At 41.4% G+C, this 21,771-nt stretch overlaps 1 protein-coding gene across 11 annotated transcripts in view; it reads right to left on the bottom strand.

Moving 5' to 3' along the window:
* KIAA0319 (KIAA0319 ortholog) overlaps positions 1-21,771 on the bottom strand; it is a 100,871-nt gene that overhangs the window by 20,452 nt on the left and 58,648 nt on the right. For 10 of the 11 annotated variants that reach the window (XM_072813873.1, XM_072813870.1, XM_072813871.1 and 7 more), the window contains 7 exons: positions 21,160-21,257; positions 20,184-20,271; positions 19,215-19,307; positions 17,640-17,772; positions 7,094-7,322; positions 3,399-3,522; positions 1,001-1,133 (listed from right to left, as the gene is read on the bottom strand). In XM_072813873.1, coding sequence (XP_072669974.1) covers positions 1,001-1,133; positions 3,399-3,522; positions 7,094-7,322; positions 17,640-17,772; positions 19,215-19,307; positions 20,184-20,271; positions 21,160-21,257 — 898 coding nt within the window. The remainder of the gene's footprint in view (positions 1-1,000; positions 1,134-3,398; positions 3,523-7,093; positions 7,323-17,639; positions 17,773-19,214; positions 19,308-20,183; positions 20,272-21,159; positions 21,258-21,771) is intronic. The other variant, XM_072813878.1, reaches the window with a different exon arrangement.

Below are 21,771 nucleotides of genomic sequence, written 5' to 3'. Positions count from 1 at the left end.
TTCTGATTATTTGAATCCTTATAAAAGTCGCTTTTTCCAGCTAAAACATATATCATCTAGAGAATTCTAAGATAACTTTTTATCCACTTACATTCTCTAGTTTAGGGTATAGGTCATAAGCTAATGCCTATTTTAGATAGAGCCTGTGTGATTCCTAGGAAGAGGATTTTTTATTTTGTTTTGTTTTTTTAAGATTTTATTTACCTATTTATTTTAGAGAGTGAGAGAGAGAAAGCAGGAGGTGGAACAGAGGGAAAGAGAGAGAATCTCAAGCAGACTCTGAACTTAGTGCAGAGCCTGATGTAGGGCTTGATCCCAGAACCCTGAAGTCATGACCTGAGCTGAAACCAAGAATTGGACACTTAACCAACTGAGCCACCCAGGTGCCCCACCCCGTTTTTTTTCAATTGAGGGGTCAGTGAAATGATCTGTCCTTGCAAAACAGAGTCTTAGAAACTACTCCCCATTTCCTCTTTGAATAAAATTAGGCAAAATCCTCATCTATCTTTACAGAGTATGGAAGAGGAGGGGATAAGCCAGATGACGGATTTCCTCAGGGGAATTACAGGCCGTCATTAGGACTCTGGCCTCTGTTGTCAGAAACACCCCACTCCTTCCCTTACTGTACAGGCAAACCGAGGCTTATGCAAGTCACTGGCTCTGCACTTCTTTGTCTATGGTCATTGCAGATGGTTCGAGTGTAGACAGGAGGCCCCTTGAGGCCTTACACAGGCCTCTGTGCACCTTTTCTGTCATGAAGCTCACCCACACCAAGATGGCCCTGTCCAGCCGGCGTGGCTCCACCCCACTCCACTGCCAACAAATAACATCTCATCCTTTCATGCTTGATCTGCTCTTGCACCTCCAGAAAGGTGCTTGAATCCTGACTCCTCAGCATGCACCAGTGGACTTTAATTTAATGTGGACCCTCCAGAGCAGAGGCGATGTTAGCACTGGGCCAGGATGGGACCCCCCGCTGCTCAGTGGGAAGTGGGCCTACCTGACGTGTTCCCAGTGGTAGAGGACGATGCCCTGGTCGTCTCTGCTCCTGCTGCCATCCAGCATGGTGCTCTCTACTGGGAAGACCAGCTCCTTGTCGGGGCCGGCCACAGCGACCGGAGGCCTGTTGCTTGCTAGAATTACAGAAATGGTGTGAAAAACTATTTTCTCTTTGCATTAAGTCCGCAATCCCCAGATTTCCTGATTGAAGCTAATTACTCATACTTGGAGCAGGTAGCTACTAGAGTGTACAGTGTCCTGAGGGAACCCTGGAGAGAAACACTGTAGGCTCCTTAAATGTTTAAGGGTGAGACTGGGGGCCAGACAGCAGGGAACATTGTTCCCTAATATATACATGTTTGGTTTCTTTAAAAGACCTTGAGGGGCACCTGGGTGGCTCAGTCAGTTACGCATTCAACTCTTGATTTCAGCTCAGGTCATGGGATTGAGCCCCTCCTCCTACCCCTCGGGCTCCACACTGAGCAGGAAGTCGGCCTGAGGATCCCACCCCCCACCCACTTGAACATGTATGCACGTGTGTGTGCTCTCTCTCTTTCTCAAATCAATAAACAAAAGACCTCAAAAGGCATGGAGTCAAGAGAGAAGGAAAATCAATGAGGAGGGGCAGATGGAGGGAAGAAGGACTAGGGAGACCGTGGGGAGGTGAGGAAGGAACTGGAAGAAAGTTAGCTGACAGCTGCTTTATCAGGCAGGACTTCCTTTTGTCTTGCAGTCCCAATTCCTAACACAGTGCCTGGTAAATAATAAAAACTCAAAACATTTTGGTTAAATGTTAAACAATAGTAAAAGATATAAGGGGCTCCTGGCTGGTTCAGTCCATAAAGCATGTGACTCCTGATCACAGGGTTTTAAGGTCAAGCCCCATGCTGGGTATAGAGATGAATTTAAAAATAAAATCTTTTTTAAAAAATTTTTTAAAGAGATTTTATTTATTTGACAGAGAGAGTGAAAAAGAGAGAAAGTGCATGCACAAACAGGGAGGAGGGAGAGGAAGAAGCAGACTCCTGTGCTGAGCAGGGAGCCCCATGTGGGGCTTGATTCCAGGACTCTGAGATCATGACCTGAGCTAAAGTCAGACACTTAACCAACAGAGCCACCCAGGCGCCCCTTAAAAATAAAAGTTTAAAGCAAAAGATACAAAGTATCGCTGATATTGATACTGAAATAAATAGACAAGCTTTCTGTTAAAAAAAAAAAAAAAAAAAAAGGTCCTGTAGTCCAAAGCTGAAGCAGCTATTACTCACTATCTGGACCAGTGTGCTACTCAGTAAGGTCTGGTGGTCCAGTGGCTTCTCTTGACCTTGGGATAAAACACTTCCATGACCATTGATTTACAAAAGCCCTTGATGTGAGCCCTGCCCCTCTTTCCAGATCATCTGTTGGCATTTTAATCCCTATGCCTCATGCTCCCACATCCTCACCACTTTCTCTTGTTGCACTAAATTCTTTTTAATTCTTTGAACTACCAAACTCTCTTTCATCCCATGACTTTCATGCACAGTGTCTCCTTGCCTAAAAAAACTCTTCCTCTTGCCCTTCTCTCCCCAAATTCACCTGGCCAACTGCAGCCCTGAGCTCATATAAGACTCTGTGCAGATACTGCAAGCCCAGGAGGTATGTCCTTTTGTGGGCTCCAGGAGCATAGTGTCCATCCCCTAGAAATGCACTGATCATATGGTTTTCTTTTGATGTACTTGCCCATGAGCCCTGGGAGGACAGAGACCAAGTCTATCCTGTTTAATTCCACATCCCCAGGCTCTAACCAACAGCACTGACTATAGTCAATAATTTATAGTCAATAAATAAATAAAATAAGTAAATGCATTGTCTGTAAGTATATTTTCAGTTGCCAGGAAACTGGACAATTACTGGGATTAGCAGCATCTTCTAGAAAAGTTCTAAAGCAGAGAGCACTGTCAAGAAAAACATAACTACTCTTAAGATTATTTAAATCTGCAGGAAGGCAGAGTCCTGGGTTTTCACAAAACCATTAATGGACTGGGAGCTGACTGGGAGTCAGTTCTCCATCTGGCTATGATCCATCTGAGTTACCAGGCCATATATCAAGAATTCCCTGAAGCTCTGCAACAGAATGAGACACATGTGGGAGTGTCTACCTGGCAAGTGGAGCCTGCAAGGGGCCCTGAGGATGTCCATCTGGGTCTCCATGCCAGGGTTTAAAGACAAAGTCAACACAAGGTTCAGAACCACAACAGAAAACTGGCTTTGTATTAGGATTCAGCTATTCCAGCCCCGATTTCTTGACAGTTAAAAGATTTAGAGAATTTGCCACCAAATTTGGCTTGTCTGGAGCACAGAGGTCAGGTGTCATTTCTGCCTTAATCTCTGGGGCCAAAGGCCTCTTTCATCTCACATACCAGGCTGGACAGTCACAGTGACTACGGCAGTGGACTGCTGCATTGAAGAATCTGTCACCATCAGCTGGAATGTATAGTCTCCTTCCTGCATGGCAGACAAATGAAGGTATGGTGTCTTGACACCCTAAGTAACAGCAAATAGAAATGAAAAAGAAAAATTAATTTCAATAAGCAGCATGACATAATGAAAAATGAGTACTTTTTCTAAATATGGAGATCCTACTTGAAAACGAAATATGTGTGCCCCAAGAAAATGTAATCTAAAATTCACTATGTATCCTCATTTGCTGTTGAAGAAGTCTAAATTAATTTGGCCCTTTTGGAAGCCAATTTGGCAACATCCATTCACACATTAAATGAGCATATTCTTTAACCAGCAATTCCACTTCCTACCTACACTAGAGAAAAGCCCATGCACACAAGGAGGCTCACACTTGGATGCTGCTGGAAGCACTGCCTATAATAGCAGAAACTGGAAACAGTCTAAATGTTCATCAACAATGGGGCACATGGGTGGCTCAGTCAGTTAAACAGCCAACTCTTGATTTCAGCTCAGGTCAGGCTCTCAAGCATTGGGCTCCACACTCAGCAGGGAGTCTTCTTGGGATTCTCTCTCTCTCTCCTTCTGCCCCTCCCCACTGCTCACATTCTCACTCTCTCTAAAATAAACAATCTTTAAATAAGTATATGTTCTTCAACGGGGCGTGACCAGACCCACCATGATACACTACAATGCTAGTTTGAAGGAGAAAGTGTAAAAGAATAAGGTAAATTTATAAATACTGAAATGGAGTTGGGCTCCATGCTGGGTGTGGAGCCTACTTAAGGAAAAAAAAATGTCTATAGCTTATAAGTAATGAAATGGAAAGATGTCAAAGACATATTGTCAAGGAAAAAGAGAAAGTTGCAGAACAGTACATATAGTGTGACAGATACTATGTGTACACATGCATATACACAAATATACAAAAAAGGTTCTGTAAGGACACATTAAACTGATAAAAGTAATTATCTCCATAAGGCAACTGAGGTAAGTTCAAGATGTATTTGCATTTTATCAGAAGTCAACTTTTTTAAAAAAGATTTTTTTATTTATCCATTTGAGAGACAGAAAGAATGAGCAAGAGCACAGTAGGGAATGGGGCAGAGAGAGCAGACTCCCCGCTGAGCAGGGAGCCTGATGTGGATCTCAGTTCCAGGACCTCTGGATCATGACCTGAGCAGAAGGCAGCCACTTAACTGACTGAGCCACTCAGGTGCCCCAGAAGTTAATTTTTTTTCAACTACAAGAAACAACTCATGTATTACTCTAACAACTAAAAACAATTTTTTAAAACTCTAAGACAACAAAAGTTTTCAATAAAACATTTTTTCAATTGAGTATATAATAGCTATACTTGTTTGCAGCTTAACCTTTCACTTTGTTGCTACTGTGTTGCTGCTGGTAACATTTCCAATTATTGCTTATGTTTGAAGTTTATGGCATCATAGAAAGGATTTTTAATCTTAAATCATATTATAATTTATTTACTTTTATAGATCCCAAGATTATCTAAAGATACATGTATCTGCATGTATTTGTTAAACGTTTTAATGGAAAATTGAAAAAACTGATAATCAATTGTTATCATAAGGGGAACTTGTGAAATTTTAAATACATACTTTTAATAACTTTTAAAAAGGTGCTTTCCCTCACTTTGACTAAATAAAGCAAAGCATTTTGCTCTGTAAAGCTCTACAAAAGTAGAATTTCCTAGTACTTAACTTCAAAATTAATATGGTTACATAAATGCTTATGCACTCGGTACAGGGAATGTTATGGCAAATGGGAAGTAGGCAGACCAACACGTTGTCACTAAACATCCTCGAAGCCACCATATGCTCCAGATAACAGCAGTGGCCTCCCCCATCTGCAGCAAACCCTTGGCAGGATGCCCTGCACAACATTTAGACTAATGTAAAACTCCGGTTTACAGAGTCATCTTTGTGATTGCCAGTTAATAAAAAAAAATCATCTGTTTTAACACCTTAATCCATCAATCATAAGGCAATAACCTTGTTACTATGAATGATCTCAGAGTGTCCACTGCAGACAGGCAGGTGTGGAGAGGCAGTGGGATTGACCCTGCACCCCGCACTCATGGATTCCCTTGGACACATATTGGGCAGACGTGGATGAAATCTGGGGTGTGAGCTTTGGGCACATAATTCACAAAAACTAAAGGAAAGAAAATTTGGGATTTTTTTTTAAATTTATTTTTTTAAGTAATCTCCACACCCAATGTGGGGCTCTAACTCACAACCCTGAGATTAAGAGTCATGCACTCTTCAGGCTGAACCAACCAGGCACCCCTGGAATAGTTTTTTAACCAAGGAAATGAAAAATATCCCACCTTTCTGTTTTGCATCCAAAGTACTCTGGATCAGAATTCTTAGCATACCAGAAGCAAACATACCACTTGCCACAACCTTTAGACAAAGGTGGACACTACAGCATGGCCCTCTCAAGTTCCATAAACCCAACCAGTCATTTTAAATTCATCGTAATTGCAAAATACTTTCCAGAAACATCAGAAAGTAAAGTAGGTAAGATTTCTTGGGATATCTGACTTCATCTAAAATACTAATGAGAAATTTATGTTGGACAGATGAGATGTAGTTTGAAGGAGTACAGGGTAGCAATGTAAGGTCCTGCCTTTTTTCCATTAAACTTTCAAATAATAACCTGAAACTAATAATAACACTGTATGTTAACTGGAATTAAAATAAGAACTGAAGGTATGCCTGATTGGTTCAGTTGGTAGAGCACGTGACTCTTGCTCTTAGGGTCGTGAGTTCAAGCCCCACACTGGGCACAGAGCTGGTTTACACAAACAAACAAACAGATAAATAAAATAACAACTAAAAAAGATAATAAAATAAAGACTTAAAGAAAACCATCAAATAACAACATAACTTCAAAAGAGCAAGCTGGTTAGCAATAAAAACAAACAAATAGTTTTGGCCATCACCAAAAGATTCAAGAATGAGCAAACAGTTCATGTGCACACACACCACTCACAGCAAAAGTGTCCATGGTATTATGTCTTGAGACAAATATATTTAAGATTTGAGCAAACTAAAAGTTAGATACAGAAAGCTCTAGATCCAGAAAAGATGACAATGAAGTTTCTAAAAACATAAGAAACAAACTAAGGAAAAATTTCCTGATAATACTGTTTATGTTGGATTATTTCCGAAGTTTCTCCCAATCCTAAAATAGTATTTCTGTGGAAAATATTGGGTCAGACTTACCCCAAATTAGCCTCAAGGTCAAGCTGTCAACACAGGACACACTTCTATGCTTATAGAGAATGGGTGAGTGGAAAGGGTGTAAGTTTGGAAGATCTGTGAGCTCTTCTAATAGTTGTAATATATCAGATTATCTTATAAAAACATGTTTTATGGATTTATACCACATACCAATAATTTAGGTAGGTAGGAAGGTAGACAGATGTATGAACAGTTTTAAATGGATGGACAGATGTATGGATGTATAGGTAGATGGATTAATGGGTGGGTGGGTGGATAGATTGATGGGTAGATGGACGGACAGGTGGGTGAGTGGACAGATGGAGGGATAGACGGATAGATGGGTAGGTGGATTGGGGTATGGCTAGACAAGTAAAAATCTGAAGGCAGGATAGAGAACTTGCCTGCATGGCCACCTCTTTGTTCTCACTCCCCGGACCCAGGGACCACTCATAGAGGACAATCTGGTGATCATCACTGCTCTGGTTTCCATTCAAAGTGATGGAGTTTTGGGGCAAAGTTATGGTCTGATTTGGTCCTGCATTGGCAACTGGAGGACAGTCCACAGCACTGTTGACTATTAGTGCTGCAGTTGTGGAATTAGAGGTTCCATCGGAGTCTGTAACAGTCAATCTACAAAAAGGAGAGGAAACCATCATGTTGCAAGAAGATGCTAAGTCTTAAGGCAAGTGGTCAATTTAGTCTGTCCATGGTACATTTCTCAGGAAAACTCAGAAGAGGCATAAACAGAGATCTGAGGATGAAGCTGAGAAAAAAACAGAGCAACTCAGATTTTTTTTTTTAATTTTTTGCTGGTTTTTTTTTTTTAGCTAGTAATACTGTCACATGATGGAGTTTTATCTTAAATGGTTTTCTGATTAGTCTTTGGGATGTCAGATGAAGAAATCTTCCCCAGCCAATATAGGAGCCTCCCTCTAGCATCTGAGACAAAGAATTTCTTGGGTTTAGGTCCTGCCTTCAGGTCCGTGCATGTGGAGACAGTAGCTCATTCATCAATTTTCATCTACAAAGCTTTTAAATCTTTTTATTCTTTTCTAGAGGACTTAATATAATTATGTTTTCTTTTTTAAAATTTTTTTTTATTTATTTATGATAGTCACGGAGAGAGAGAGAGAGAGGCAGAGACATAGGCAGAGGGAGAAGCAGGCTCCATGCACCAGGAGCCCGATGTGGGATTCGATCCCGGGTCTCCAGGATCACGCCCCTGGGCCAAAGGCAGGCGCCAAACCGCTGCGCCACCCAGGGATCCCCTAATTATGTTTTCAGAACACTCCTTGCAGACACTCCTCCAGGACCTCTTGTGGTAAACTTTCTGCTCATGAGGTAATATATCAAGAAATATGGTCTCTTCATCCTTCTGGGGTAAAGATGTCAGTTCCAAACAGTGATAAATGCTACACGGGTGTTAACAGGAATATGATAATAAAGCTATGGGAAGAACACAGGCCTTACTTGTAATAAGGTGTGTGTATGGGGGCAGGTGTATTCTGTGTATCTTTCACATTATCTCACAAACTCCATGCAACCAAGATCTGAACTCGGGTTCTGCTCTGACAGCAAGCCAACTATCTGAGGTCCTTTGTCCTCAGCTAGGCTTTCAGGACATATCCTGGGACCCTAAGGAAATTTCTTCATGGTAAAATGTGGACAGCAACAGTAACCTGATTCAACCAGATGATCAATTAAATAAAAATGAAATGGAGAGGAGTCAAATGGCAGAGAAATAAGGGGACCCTATGCTTGCCATGCCCCTTGAACACAGCTAGATAAATATCAAATCATTCTGAACACCAAAGAAATCAATCTGAGGACTGAGAACAAACTGCACAACAAAAGGGAGAGAAGAAGCCACACTGTGGAAGGTAGGAGGTGTGCCGACATGATTTGGGGGAGAAAAGAATCCCGGGTGCTGTGGTAGGGAGAGAGCCTGTAACCACAGAGAGAGGAGAGACAGAGCAGTGCACAAGAAAAACACTTCCCCAAAGCCAATGGCTGGAAAAGCGAGAGTGGCTGATTATTATGAGTTTTTATAATCAGTCAAGCTCAAATCAGCCTGCCCTGCAGCCAATGTGGAGCCAGTGGGCATAGTGTTGGAGTGGAGAAGGAGGCCAGAGACCCAGGAGTGGACAGCATGGTCTTAGCGTCCCCTGCATTGCACTGGAAGAGACAGTTCCCCTTCTTGGAATGCACTTGAGAGAGGTGGCACTGAGTCACAGGAGACAGAAGAACTGGTGGGTGCCCCTGCACCACCCCATTCATTAGCATAGCGGCAGGGACACCTGCTGAGGGCAGCTTTTTGCTGTGCTTCACTCTAAACTCCAAGCACCTGTGCATTCCCACAACTGCCCTTCTGGGATGAATCTGCACCAGCCCCAGTGCCCCAAGACCCTCCCCCAGAGGATCAGGGTGGGTTCAGGCAGTGCCAGGTCCTTAAAATTAGAGTTTTGAAAGTCCACCAGGCACCTGAGATAAAACACAGAAGCACTGTGCCGCCAGGTGGGCAGATAGCTCAGACACAGACACTGTGAAGGCAGAAATCTGAGGGATGCCTGGCATGCAAGGGGAGATTCTTCTCTCTTCTGTGAGGGCTGCCTGGACAGTGAGGGCATGAATTCACCTGTTGGGGGCCAAGGGAGAGGGTGGATGCCATCTTTCTCCTCCACCAACAGCACCAGTGGATTTCAGGGAGCAGCGCATTGCCCCCCGCCCCCCCAGTAGAGGCTGGAGCCACTTACACCAATTTCCACACCCCTGTACTCTGCAGGTGCTTCTATGCCGGGGCAAGTGTACCTGAGAGCCAGAGCAGCAGGCCTCTCCCCCTAGAAAACCAGCAAAATTCCATCACATGCACCAAGTCTACTGATCACAGAGTGCTGTAAAGCTTCAGCTCTAGCGGAAATAAAATCTGGCCTTTTTAAACAAGCAGACCAAAGCACACCCAGTTAAAACTTGCCAAACACAGGACAAGGTCCAAATACTCCCTACTATAGGCGAGGAAAAACTCAGCAGAGAACTGACCTGAGGGAAAGAGCAGCCAAAACACACAGCAGAGTGAGTACATGCAGCACACACCAGACACACTTCTTGAAGCACCAGGTCCTGGACAGTATATGATCTCTTCTTAATAAAGCCATTACTCTCAGGAGCAGAGAACATAACAGGCTTTCCTAACACAGAGAAGAAGATACATATCTAGACAAAATGCCAAGACAGAGGAATTCATCCCAAAAGAAAGAACAGGAAAAGGTTATGGCTAGGAATCTAATAGAAACAGATAAAAGTAGTATGCCTGATACAGAGTTTTCTTTTTTTAAGATTTTATTTATTCATGAGAGACACAAAGAGGGAGAGAGAGAGAGAGGCAGAGATACAGGCAGAGGGAGAAGCAGGCTCCATGCAGGGAGCCCGATGTGGGACTCGATCCCAGGACTCCAGGATCACACCGTGGGCTGCAGGTGGTGCTAAACCACTGCACCACCAGGGCTGCCCCTGATACAGAATTTAAAATAATAATCATAAGGATACTAGATGGGCTTGAGAAAAGCATAGAAGATACCAGGGAATCCCTTACTGCAGAGATAAAAGACCTAAAAACTAGTCAGACCAAAATTAAAAATGCTATAACTGAGATATCAAACTGACTAGATGTAATGACCACATGGATGGAAGAAGCAGAGGAAAGAAGAGGTGACACTGAAGATAAAATTATGGAAAAGAATTATGGAAAAGAAGAAGGAAAGAAAAATATTAGATCACAGATGTAGACTTAGGGAACTCAGTGACTCCAGGAAGTGGAGTATCATTCATATCACAGGAATCCCAGAAAAAGAAGAGTGGGAAAAGGGACACAAGGTTTATCTGAGCAAATTACAGCTGAAAATTTCCCTAATCTGGGGAAAGAAATCCAAATCCAGGAGGTACAGAGAACTCCCATCAAGATCAACAAAAGTAAGCCACCACTGAGGTATACCACAGTAAAATTTGTAAAATATAGAGATAAGGAAAAAGAAATTCCTAATTTATAAGGGAAGACAAATACGGTTTGCAGCAGCTTTATCCGCAGAAAGTTAGCAGGAGGAAGTGGCACGATACATTCATAGGGCTGAATGGGAAAAATATGCAGCCAAGAAAACTTTCAAAACTGAAACAGAAGAAGTAGAAAACTTGAACAGACCAATCACCAGCAATGAAATTGAATTAGTAATCAAAAATCTCCCAACAAAAGTCCAGGGCCAGATCGCTTCCCAGGGGAACTCTACCAAACATTTAAGAGTTACTATCTATTCTTCTCAAACTGTTCCAAAACATAGAAAGAAAACTTCCAAACTCATTCCATGAGCCCAGAATTACCCTGATACTAAAACCAGATAAAGGGACGCTCAGTGGTTGAGCATCTGCCTTCAGCTCAGGTCATGATTCCAGGGTCCTAGGATCAAGTCCCACATTGGACTCCCCACAGGGAGCCTGCTTCTCCCTCCACTTATGTCTCAGCCTCTCTCTCTATGTCTCTCATTAATAAATAAATAAATTCTCTTAAAAAATTTTTTTAATTAAACCAGATAAAGAGAACTACAGGCCAAAATCCCTGATGAACATGGATGTAAAATTCTCAATAAAATACTAAAAATTGAATCCAACAGTATATTAGAAGAATCTCTCACCACAATCAAGTGGAATGTATTCTGTGCTTCAGGGGTGGTTCAATATTTGCAAATCAATTAATATGATACACTACACTAATAAAAGAAAGAATAAGGACCATATGATCATGTCAAAGGATACAGAAAAAGTAATTGGCCAAGTACAACAAATCATTCATGATAAACACCCTCAACAAAGTATGGACAGAGGGAATATACCTCAAAATAATAAAGGCCACTTATGAATGACCCACAGCTAATTTCGCACTCAATGGGAAAAAATTTAGAGCTTTTCTTCTGCAGTCAGGAACAATAAAGGGATGTCCACTCTCACAAATGTTATTTAACATGGTACTGGAAGTCCTAGACTCAGCAATTAGACAACAAAAAGATAAAAGTCATCCCAACTGGCAAGGAAGAAGTCAAACTTTCACTCTTCACAGATGACATGATACTCTACATAGAAAACCTGAAAGACTCCACCAAGAAATTGCTAACACTGATATACAAATTCAGTATTCTCAGGATAAAAAAATCAGCACACAGAAATCTGTTGCATTTCTATACACCAATAATGAAGCAGCAGAAAAAGAAATCAAGGCATCAGTCCCATTTACAACTGCACCAAAATCATAAGATACCTTGGAATAAAGTTAACCAAAGAGGTGAAAGGTCTATACTCTGAAAACCACTGAACACTTATGAAAGATATCAAAGAGGACACAAAAAAATGGAAAAACATTCCATGCTCATGGGCTGGAAGAACAAATATTGTTAAAATGTCTATCCTACTCAAAGCAATCTACACATTTAATGCAATTCCTATCAAAATACCCCCAGCATTTTTCACAGAGCTAGAACAAATAATCCTAAAAATTTGTATGGAATCACAGGAGATCCTGAGTAGACAACGCAACACTGAAAAAGAAAAGCAAACCTGGGGGCATCACAATCTCAGACTTCAAGCTCTATTACAAAGCAGTAGTCATCAAGACAGTATGGCACTGGCACAAAAACAGACACATAGATCAAAGGAACAAAACAGAGAACCCAGACATGGACCCTCAACTCTATGGTCAACTAATCTTTGACAAAGCAGGAAAGAATACCCATAGCAAAAAGACAATCTCTTCAACAAATGATGTTGAGAAAATTGGACAGCAATATGCAGAAGAATGAAACTGAACAACTTTCTTACACTATATACAATAATAAATTTAAAGTGGATGGAATACCTAAAAGTGAGACAGGAAACCACCAAAATCCTAGAAAAGAACACAGGAAACCACAACCTCTTTGGCAGACTGGGAAAGGGTACAGCAGGCAATAAACAATACAGGGATCACAGGCTGATTATCCATGTGTGAAAAAATGAGATTGAATCTCTTAACAGTATATACACAATTCTAGATGGATCAAAACTTAAATATGAAAGATAAAACTTATAAATCTTTATTAGAACATGTAGAAGGTAGCTTCCAAACATCATATACATTTTGATTCAAGTAAGAAAAAAAAATTTCAAGTTTATGTATATATAGAAAAAGGACCCTAAGCATAAAATGACAGACAGTTAAGGCATTTATTTCTAGGTAGAATTACGGGAGGTATTTAATTTTTTTAAAGGTTTTATTTATTTATTCATGAGAGAGACACACACAGAGAGGCAGAGACACAGGCAAAGAGAGAAGCAGGCTCCATGCAGGGAGCCTGATGTGGGACTCAATCCTGGGACTCCAGGATCACATCCTGGGCTGAAGGCAGGCGCTTAACGGCTGAGCCACCCAGGCATCCCTATTTAAATTTTTTCTAATTATAGACATACCCTGGGTTTTAAAATTTTTTATGCCAAATGTGCATTATTCTTATTATCAGAAGAAAATATATTTTTATCTCTTGGATTTTTGTCTCTTAAAACCTTGTATTTCTTCTGGATCAAGCCATGACTGCCAAAGTGGTAAATTAAAAATAAACATATAGACTCCTAACCAAAGATATGCCAATGGCAAACAGGCACATGAAAAGAGGCTCCACATCATATATCATCAGGGAAATGCAAATTACAACGAGAGGCATCACTACACACCTATTGGGATGGCCAAACTCTGAAACACTCCCAACACCAAATGCTGGTGAGGCTGTGGAACAAAAGCTCTCACTCACTGTTGGTGGGAAAGCCAGGGTACAGCCACTTTGTAAGATAGCTTGGTGGTTTCTTACAAAACTTAGCATACTCTTTCTGTACAATCCAGCAGTCACACTCCTTGGCATTTACCCAAAGGGTTTGAAAACTTATGTCCACATAAAAATCTGCACATGGATATTTCTGGCAGCTTTATTCACACTGCCCAAACCAGGAGGCAACCAAGAAGTCCTCCAGAAGGTGAATGGAGAAATAAACTGGTATCTGTCCAGGCAATGGAATATTACTTACTGCTAAAAGGAAATGAGCTATTAAACCATGAAAAGACAAGGAAGAGCCATAAATGCATTTTACTAAGTGAAAGAATCCAATCTAAGATGACTACTTACTGTGTAATTCCAACTGTGTGACCTTCTGGAAAAGAAAAAACCATGGAGATAGTAAAAAGATCAGTGGTTGCCAGGGAGGAGGCAGGGAGACACATGAACGGGTGGCGCACGGAGGATTTTTAGGGCAGGAAAATACTCTGTATGATATTTTGATGATGGGTTTGTACATCTGTCCAAACCCACCAAATGGACACTATCAAGAGGAAACCCTGAGGTAAACTACATGCTTCAGCTGATTATGATGTGTTAGCACAGATTCATCCTCGGTAAAATCTATAGAATACTTGTGAGTGATGTTGACAATGGGGGTGACTACACACAGGTGGGGCCCAGGGCATGTGGGAAATCTCAATTTTATTATAAATCTAAACTACTCTAAAAAAAATTCAAGTCTTTAAAAAAAAGGTACACGTGAGCACTGAATGCCCCATGTGACTGTTCACCCAGCTTTCACAGGGCCTCTAGATTCTTAGGGATCTACTCTTAATAATAAAATAAGCTTGCAGAGCCAGGTAAGTTTATTTATTTAGCTGTAGTAAGGAACATATAACTAAAACTTACCATTTTAACCATTTTTAAGTATATAATCAGTGGTATTAAATAATTCATATTGTTGTGCAACCAGCATAGCCATTCATTTCCAGAACTTTTTTGTTGTCCCAAACTGCCACTATCCTTATTAAGCACTAACTTCCCATTTTCCCTTTTCCCACCACCCCATGGCAACCACTACTCTGCGAGCTATCTCTGTGAATTGAACTACTCTGGCTATCTCCTGTAAGTGGGATCATACATTTGTCTTTTGCAAATGGCCTCATTCACTTCACCTCATGTTTTCAAGGTTATTCCATGATAAAGTATGTGTCACAATTTCATTTTTTTAAGGTGGAACAATATTCCATTGTATGTATATAGCACATTTTGTGTACCCATTCATCTGCTGGTGGACATTTAGGATGTACTGCCTTCTGGCCATTGTGAAGAATGTTGCTATAAACATTGGTGAAGTTATAGACTGAATATGTGTCCCCCCTGCTGAAATTCATACAATGAAACCTAATCCCCAATGTGACTGGCATTTGGAGTGGGGCCTTCAAGAGGTGATCAGGTCATGAGGGTAGAGGACAGGATTAGTGCCCTCATAAGAGACCTCAAAGAGCTCCCTCACCCTGTCTGCCATGTGAGGATGAGAAGACAGCTGTCTATGAGCCAGAAAGGAGCCTTCACTAGATACCCAATCTGCCAGCAGCCTGATCTTGTACTGCCCAGCCTCCAACCATGAGAAACTTCTGCCATTTATAAGCTGCCGTTTGTAGTACTTTTGTTAAAATAGCTCAAACGGACTATGATAGTGTACAAGTAGTTGTTTGAGATCCTGCTGTCAATTCTTCTGGGTATATACCTAGAAGTGAGGCTGCAGATATGGTAATTTTAGATTTAATTTCTTGAGGAATTGCCAAACGGTTTTCCATAGGAAGTGCACCACTTTACATTCCTACCAGCAGAGCACGAGGGTCCCATTGCACCATGTCCTCGCCAACACTTATTATTTTCCATGTTTTAAAGAATAACCATCCTTGGGCAGCCCGGGTAGCTCAGCAGTTTAGTGCCACCTTCAGTCCAGGGCTTGATCCTGGAGACTCAGGATCGATTCCCATGTCGGGCCCCCTGCATGGAGCCTGCTTCTCCCTCTGCCTGTGTCTCTGCCTCTCTCTGTGTGTGTGTCTCTCTCATGAATAAATAAATAAAATCTTAAAAAAAAAAAAAAAAGAATAACCATTCTAATGAGATAAATTGAGATCTCAAGGAAACCAAAACAGACATTTTCATGATATGTGTACAATATAAAACACTCTAGAAGATCTCTGTGAACTTTTTAGTCAGAGATGAATCCAGTCAGATGCTTGGGAGTTTTTTTTAACCTATTCAGACTTCAGAAGAGTCGTAATATATAAATATATAGATGCACAGACATATGGATAGATGGATTTCAAGAAAGGCCATATTCTTTAAAATCATCAGATTCTTTTTTTTTTTTTTAAGATTTTTATTTATTTATTCATAGACAGAGAGAGAGGCAGAGACACAGGGAGAGGGAGAAGCAGGCTCCATGCAGGGAGCCTTTGGCCCAGGGCCTGATCCTGGAGACCCAGGGAGTCACACATCAGGCTCCCTGCATGGAGCTGGCTCCTCCCTCTGCCTGTGTCTCTGCTTCTATCTTCCTCTGTGTCTCTCATGAATAAATAAATAACATCTTTTAAAAAAAAATAAAAGATTAAGAAAATAAGTCATATACTGGTGGGAAATATCCACAATACATGTATAAATTAATGAGCTTGTTTCAGGATATATGAAGACTCTTAAAACTAAATACAACAAACAATACAATTTTTTATTTTTTTTATTTTTTATTTATTTATTTATTTTTTACAATACAATTTTTTAAATAAGGAAAGGAGTGGGAGCTGGCTCAGTTGATAGAATGTGCAACTCTTGGTCTTGGGGTCATGAGTTCAAGTCCCATGTTGGGGGAAATTTACTTAAAAAAATAAAGGAGCATTTAAAAAAAATACGACAAAATAAAATAGGAAAAGAATACTTCTCAGAAGAAAGCTCTATAAATGGCTAATAAGCACCTGAAAACATGCTTAATATCATTAGTCATCAGGAAAAGGCAAATTAAAGCCATAATGAGATACTACCACTCATCAAATTAGATAAAATTAAAAGGACTGACTATATCAAGTATTGGCGAGGATGTGGAGACTGGAAGTCATATACTGAAGGTGGGAATGTACAATGGTACACCCACCTCAGGAAAAAGTTTGGCAATTTCTTAAAATGTTAAACATAAATTCACCATAGAACCTGATCTTTCCACTATTTATTTACACCATAAATACAAAAATATATGTCTACACAAAGACTTAAAATAAATGTTAATGGCAGCTTTATTTGTAGTAGTTCAAAGATATAAAAAGCCCACTGGACAGAAGGAAGGATGGATAGATAGATTGATCAATCAATCAATCAATCAATTGTGGTACATCCACCCTGGAATAGCACTCTGCAATGAAAAGAAGCAGACTATCGATACAGACAACAGGGATGAATCAGAATCCTTTGCAGAGTGAAAGAAGACAGGCAAAAAGGAGTACATACTGTAGGATTCCATTTATGTAAAATTCTAGACAGTATTTAAACTGACCAAATACGGTTCATGGTGGCCCAAGGACAGGAGTGGAGAGGCAGGCAGAAACCCAGGGGGCATGAGGAGACCTCCGCGTTGCCAGAAATGTTTATCGTGGTTGTGATGATGGTCTCCCTGATATACACACGTCAGAATTCACCGAGTGTTCTACCTTAAATACATACAGTTTATTATGCTCCAGTTATATCTTTAAAAGTTATAAAGAGAAAAAGATTAAGAAACAGATAAATCATACAACTCTGCCTTACTTTGAAGATACAAAATTTCTTTCACATAACAACACAGCAAAAAGATTGGCCATCGGCATACCATTCCTGACAACCAAAAGAAAATATTCCCAGTAAGCAGGCAGTTCTAGTCCATGTTCATCCATGAGGATATCCACCTCAAGTGGCTGCCAACCAAAACCCCAAAGGAAACCTAACTGGCCTTGACCTCTTCGTAAAAATGTAAAAAGCTCGGTGTAGTTAGTGTACTGGCGTCAATTTAGGGAAACAGTCAAAACTTATGTATTGAAAGCTCAGTAAAGGTGTGGGAACCACTTGCCTGAAAGTGTAGTTTCCTGGAACCAGATTAGACAGACGTAAGGTGGGGGAATCAGCTGGGGTCTTCTCCTCTTGGAAGGGGCCATTAACTTCTTCCCAATGATAACTCACGATTTTAGTGTCATCTGTACTTTCTAGGGAGATTTGAAAATACATGGAGACCAGAATGAAATGCAAGAACAGTAAAACAAAATTTATAATTTATAGTCCTCATGCTTAAATTTGTTTTTGCATGAAATTGCGGAATTATATAGATTTCAATGGAGATGTATTATGTGCTAGCAGGAGGATTTTTCTTCTTCCTAAACCATCATCACTATTTTCCTCCTGAATTTCCACCAGATTTGGGTGAGGCTGCTTTCACTCAGCTGTGAATTTTAAAAAACAGTGACAGGCACTATTGCTTTTTTAAAAACAGGAGTCAAGGGGCACCTGGGTGGCTCAGCAGTTGAGCATCTGTGTGATCCTGGGGTTCTGGGATAGAGTCCACATCAGGCTTCCCCTGCAGGGAGCCTGCTTCTCCCTCTGCCTACATCTCTACCTCTCTCTGTGTGTCTCTCATGAATAAATAAATAAAATCTTTAAAAAAAAAAAAAAGAGAGAGATGCTTATGTATAATTTATCACACCCCCTTTACTACCCTCATCATTAAGGTGTAAATCTAGAGAAAGGTAGTATCCTACAAGAAAACTTCCCTTTCCTGTACTAAAAAGAGAGCAAATGAAATATGCTCCATGCAATCACAGAGACTGAGACCTGGAAGAGAGTCAGCTGCATCTAACTCAGTTAAAGAACTAGCTTGTGTGACAGCTTAATAATCCCAGTCTCCTGTCCTAAGCCATCCTGCATTAGAGAAATCAAAATGTGGTACATTTCCTCATGTAAATATTTTCATCTAAAATATGCTTTGTTTTCATGTTGTTAAGGGGGAAATGTGGATATTTGTATTTGAATAGGCAAAAATGATGTCACTGTAATTTGTGTATATTTGCAGACTTGCAAAATGGAGCAGCGTTAGCAGCCGACAATTACCCTTTACTCCCGAGAATCTGGTATTAGCTTTGTGGTTAAATGTACACAAATGCAAATACCAGCCACACTGCGATTGAACATACTTTGTCACATGTCTATATCTATCTATATCAGTGTAGTCAATTTCCATCTATTCTTGCTTGCATGGATGCCTGGAGTCACACAGGGGCCCCTTCCACATATAAAAGAACGAATGAACTCTGATCAAATTAACAAAACACTACCAACCCTCGATGAAGGCAACCCTCCTCATTTTGTTAAAGTGATTTTCCAGTTGCTCATCACATATACTAGATCAAAAGGAAATTCTCTAAGAACTGCTTTAATTCCAAACCAAATAGCGAGGCCCTAAAGAAGTTTTTGTGGACAAGAGGGACATAACCGATGGCAAGATGAACATTGGACAAAGCTGTGAGCCACATGCCCAATGAGGGAGACACTGGGCATCGGCGTGAGTGTGCAAGCCCTCCTGGCCTCATAAAGAACACCAGGAAGCCTTGCAGCACGTGGGGCAGAGAGACTTTGAAGCGCCACAGATACCCACGGCTGCCGTCGATGAGGGCGGACGTCAAAGGCAGGGTGAGCACTTGCGTCTGGGGAGACACAACAGCTGTGGGGGGCAGGTTGACTCTTCTGGCTGTGTGACAGGAGAAAAGGACACTGACTGAGCCTGTTAGGTGTGCACAGATCATAACCCCGATAAAAGCACCTGCCTTTTAAAAGTTGGTTATAAACATCCTGTCAAGAAGGCGTTTATCCTATAGGCCTCAGCTGTGGAGACTACCTCCAACAGTTTCAGAACCTTCCTATGAAGGTTGAGGAGCCTGTCTGCAGATTTACATCTTGGCAGGCAAGTCCCAGCCCAGGGGACGTGTGTACTAATAACCAGGGCTTCCTCACATAGCCTGAGCAGGAACTGCAGACATGGAGCAGAGGAGCACACTTCCAGCTCCTGCCATGCACAGCTGAGTCTGAAATCTTTGACGCAGGCACCCCCCCACTACCCACACTGAACTCTGGCTGGAATAACACTCGGGCAGAATGTGCTGAAAGGGAGCGTGGAGCCTCAGAGGTAATGGCTGGGAAGAAGCGCTGGCACAGAGGCGGCCTGCCTCCAACTGGACAGGTTGTGGCCGCCCAAATGGCAAAGGGCCCCCTGCTTCTAATTCCTATAAACGCACTGGCCTGTGGGCTAGTGGCAGCCTGCAAGCCCAGTGCCTACATTCCCCAGCACCCATGGAAGGGGAGACTGAGGCGTGGGGAAGGGAGATGGAGTAGTGACGGGAGCAGAGGTTGGCACATGGCTACCCCCTGACCTGGTACCCTTAAATAGCAGCATTGAGCAAGTACTAAGAATTACACAGAACGCAGAAAGGGGTGGGGGGAGGCATAATCACTGCATATTTTCTCTAGAGTAGAGCCAAACGTAAAAATAAAAGCTACAATATCATTCTGGCACCAAAAACGGATGTAAACCCATACAACACAAGGCCATTCTCTCACACAGGCTTACCTGGCTTAACAGTGACATTGACAAATCCTTCTCCAAAGGCATTCTCGCTAGAAACTGCTACTTTGAAGGCATAAAGTCCCGCTGACAACTGCAACGTAAAGAAAAGTTTCAGGGGTAAACATGCTAAGGACGTGATAGGTCCATTGCCTAGAAAGTCCTAAAATCTTCCAGAAACCGTTCTCCTGAACTAAGCACAGCAAAGGGTCTTAGGAGAAGGTCTCATCTGGAGCTGTGCAGACGTTGCCACGTGTTCGAAGCCAGTGCCCTGGCACACTGGAAATCACCCAGAAAAGCCCACAGCCTCGTCACGGATGCTCACGGACCACATAAGTGGGGTGGACCTGCTGAGGGCAGCAGTCCATAAATTGGCTGTCAGTGGTCTGGCACTCAGAGAAGCGGAGCACGGTGGTTATATGAGCTCGCGCTGCACCCATGGCTGTGTGGTCTCAGGACCAAAGACAAAATGATCATCAGGTGGGAAACCAGATCCCTAGTAGCTAAGTCAGTTTCTTGATCGTTATGATCCAGGAAGGGGACATGTTTCTTCTTGTGAGGGGCTTACCTCTTGGAGCAGTATCTGATAGCCAAAGCATTTGTGAGCTGGAATGGAATTACTGGCAGCTCTAGAAATATGCCTACTTGCTTGAGAAGCAGACATAACCAGAACGTCTCTACCACTAAAAAGACTATGGGACTTAGAACACAGGCTTTGCAACCTCACCACAGAAACCCTTGGGCAACCAGTCTCCTTTATCCAAGCTGATATGCCAACTAATTAAAATAAAGAAGAGCTATCTGAAAAGTTTCCTTCTTTCAACATTTGCCTGTCTACATGGTTGAAACTATGGTTGAAACTTTATTCATTTATAACCTTCTTCTGATCTTAGTCATAAAACAGATTTCAGGGCTCAACAGCTAAAGTGTTAGCTGAATTCTATGATGTGCTGTCAGAGACAATCAGTCTGCAGTTACTTACTTGAGAGAGATTAAGAGTTTGCATGTGCCTTTCTTTTATTTCATCTCGGTAGTCTTCAGGGTGGTGCATTAAACTCCATTCATAGCTGTATGCGGTTTCTGAGAGCAACAAAGAAATATGAGTAATCATAAATTTGGAAAGGTTGTTTTAACAATCTGGGCAGATGGAAGAGGATGACAGCCCTGACCCCAGCAGAAGGGACAGCGGAGATATTCTGAACTCTGCTTTCAACTGTCATCCAGGTAAAGAACTGTGAGATTTCTCTATCCTTTTAACGTAAAATTTGTTTTATTAGAAAAACACACAGCTTATGGAAAAACTCATGAAATGTAGAAACTGAAAAAAAAAGAAAAGAAAAGAAAAGAAAACCATCTCTCTGCTCTTAAATTTACCATTTGATGACTTTCCTTTCAGGGTGACTATATATTTACATATAAATTTCAACTACAGTATAATCCATTGTTCTTTTTTCTCCTTTTAATAAAAGGCAAGGAGATTTCCATACATTCCATCTGTTGTGGGGATTTCTTTAAGGACACAAAAACGGGTTAAACCTCTGTAAGAAGACGAGAATGTCTCCTACCATGAGATGCTACTAATTCAGGTGTGGAG

This window comes from Canis lupus, chromosome 37 (assembly GCF_048164855.1).
Source record: "Canis lupus baileyi chromosome 37, mCanLup2.hap1, whole genome shotgun sequence".
NCBI classification, from domain to species: Eukaryota; Metazoa; Chordata; class Mammalia; order Carnivora; family Canidae; genus Canis; species Canis lupus.
This window is presented reverse-complemented; position numbering and strand designations above follow the sequence as displayed.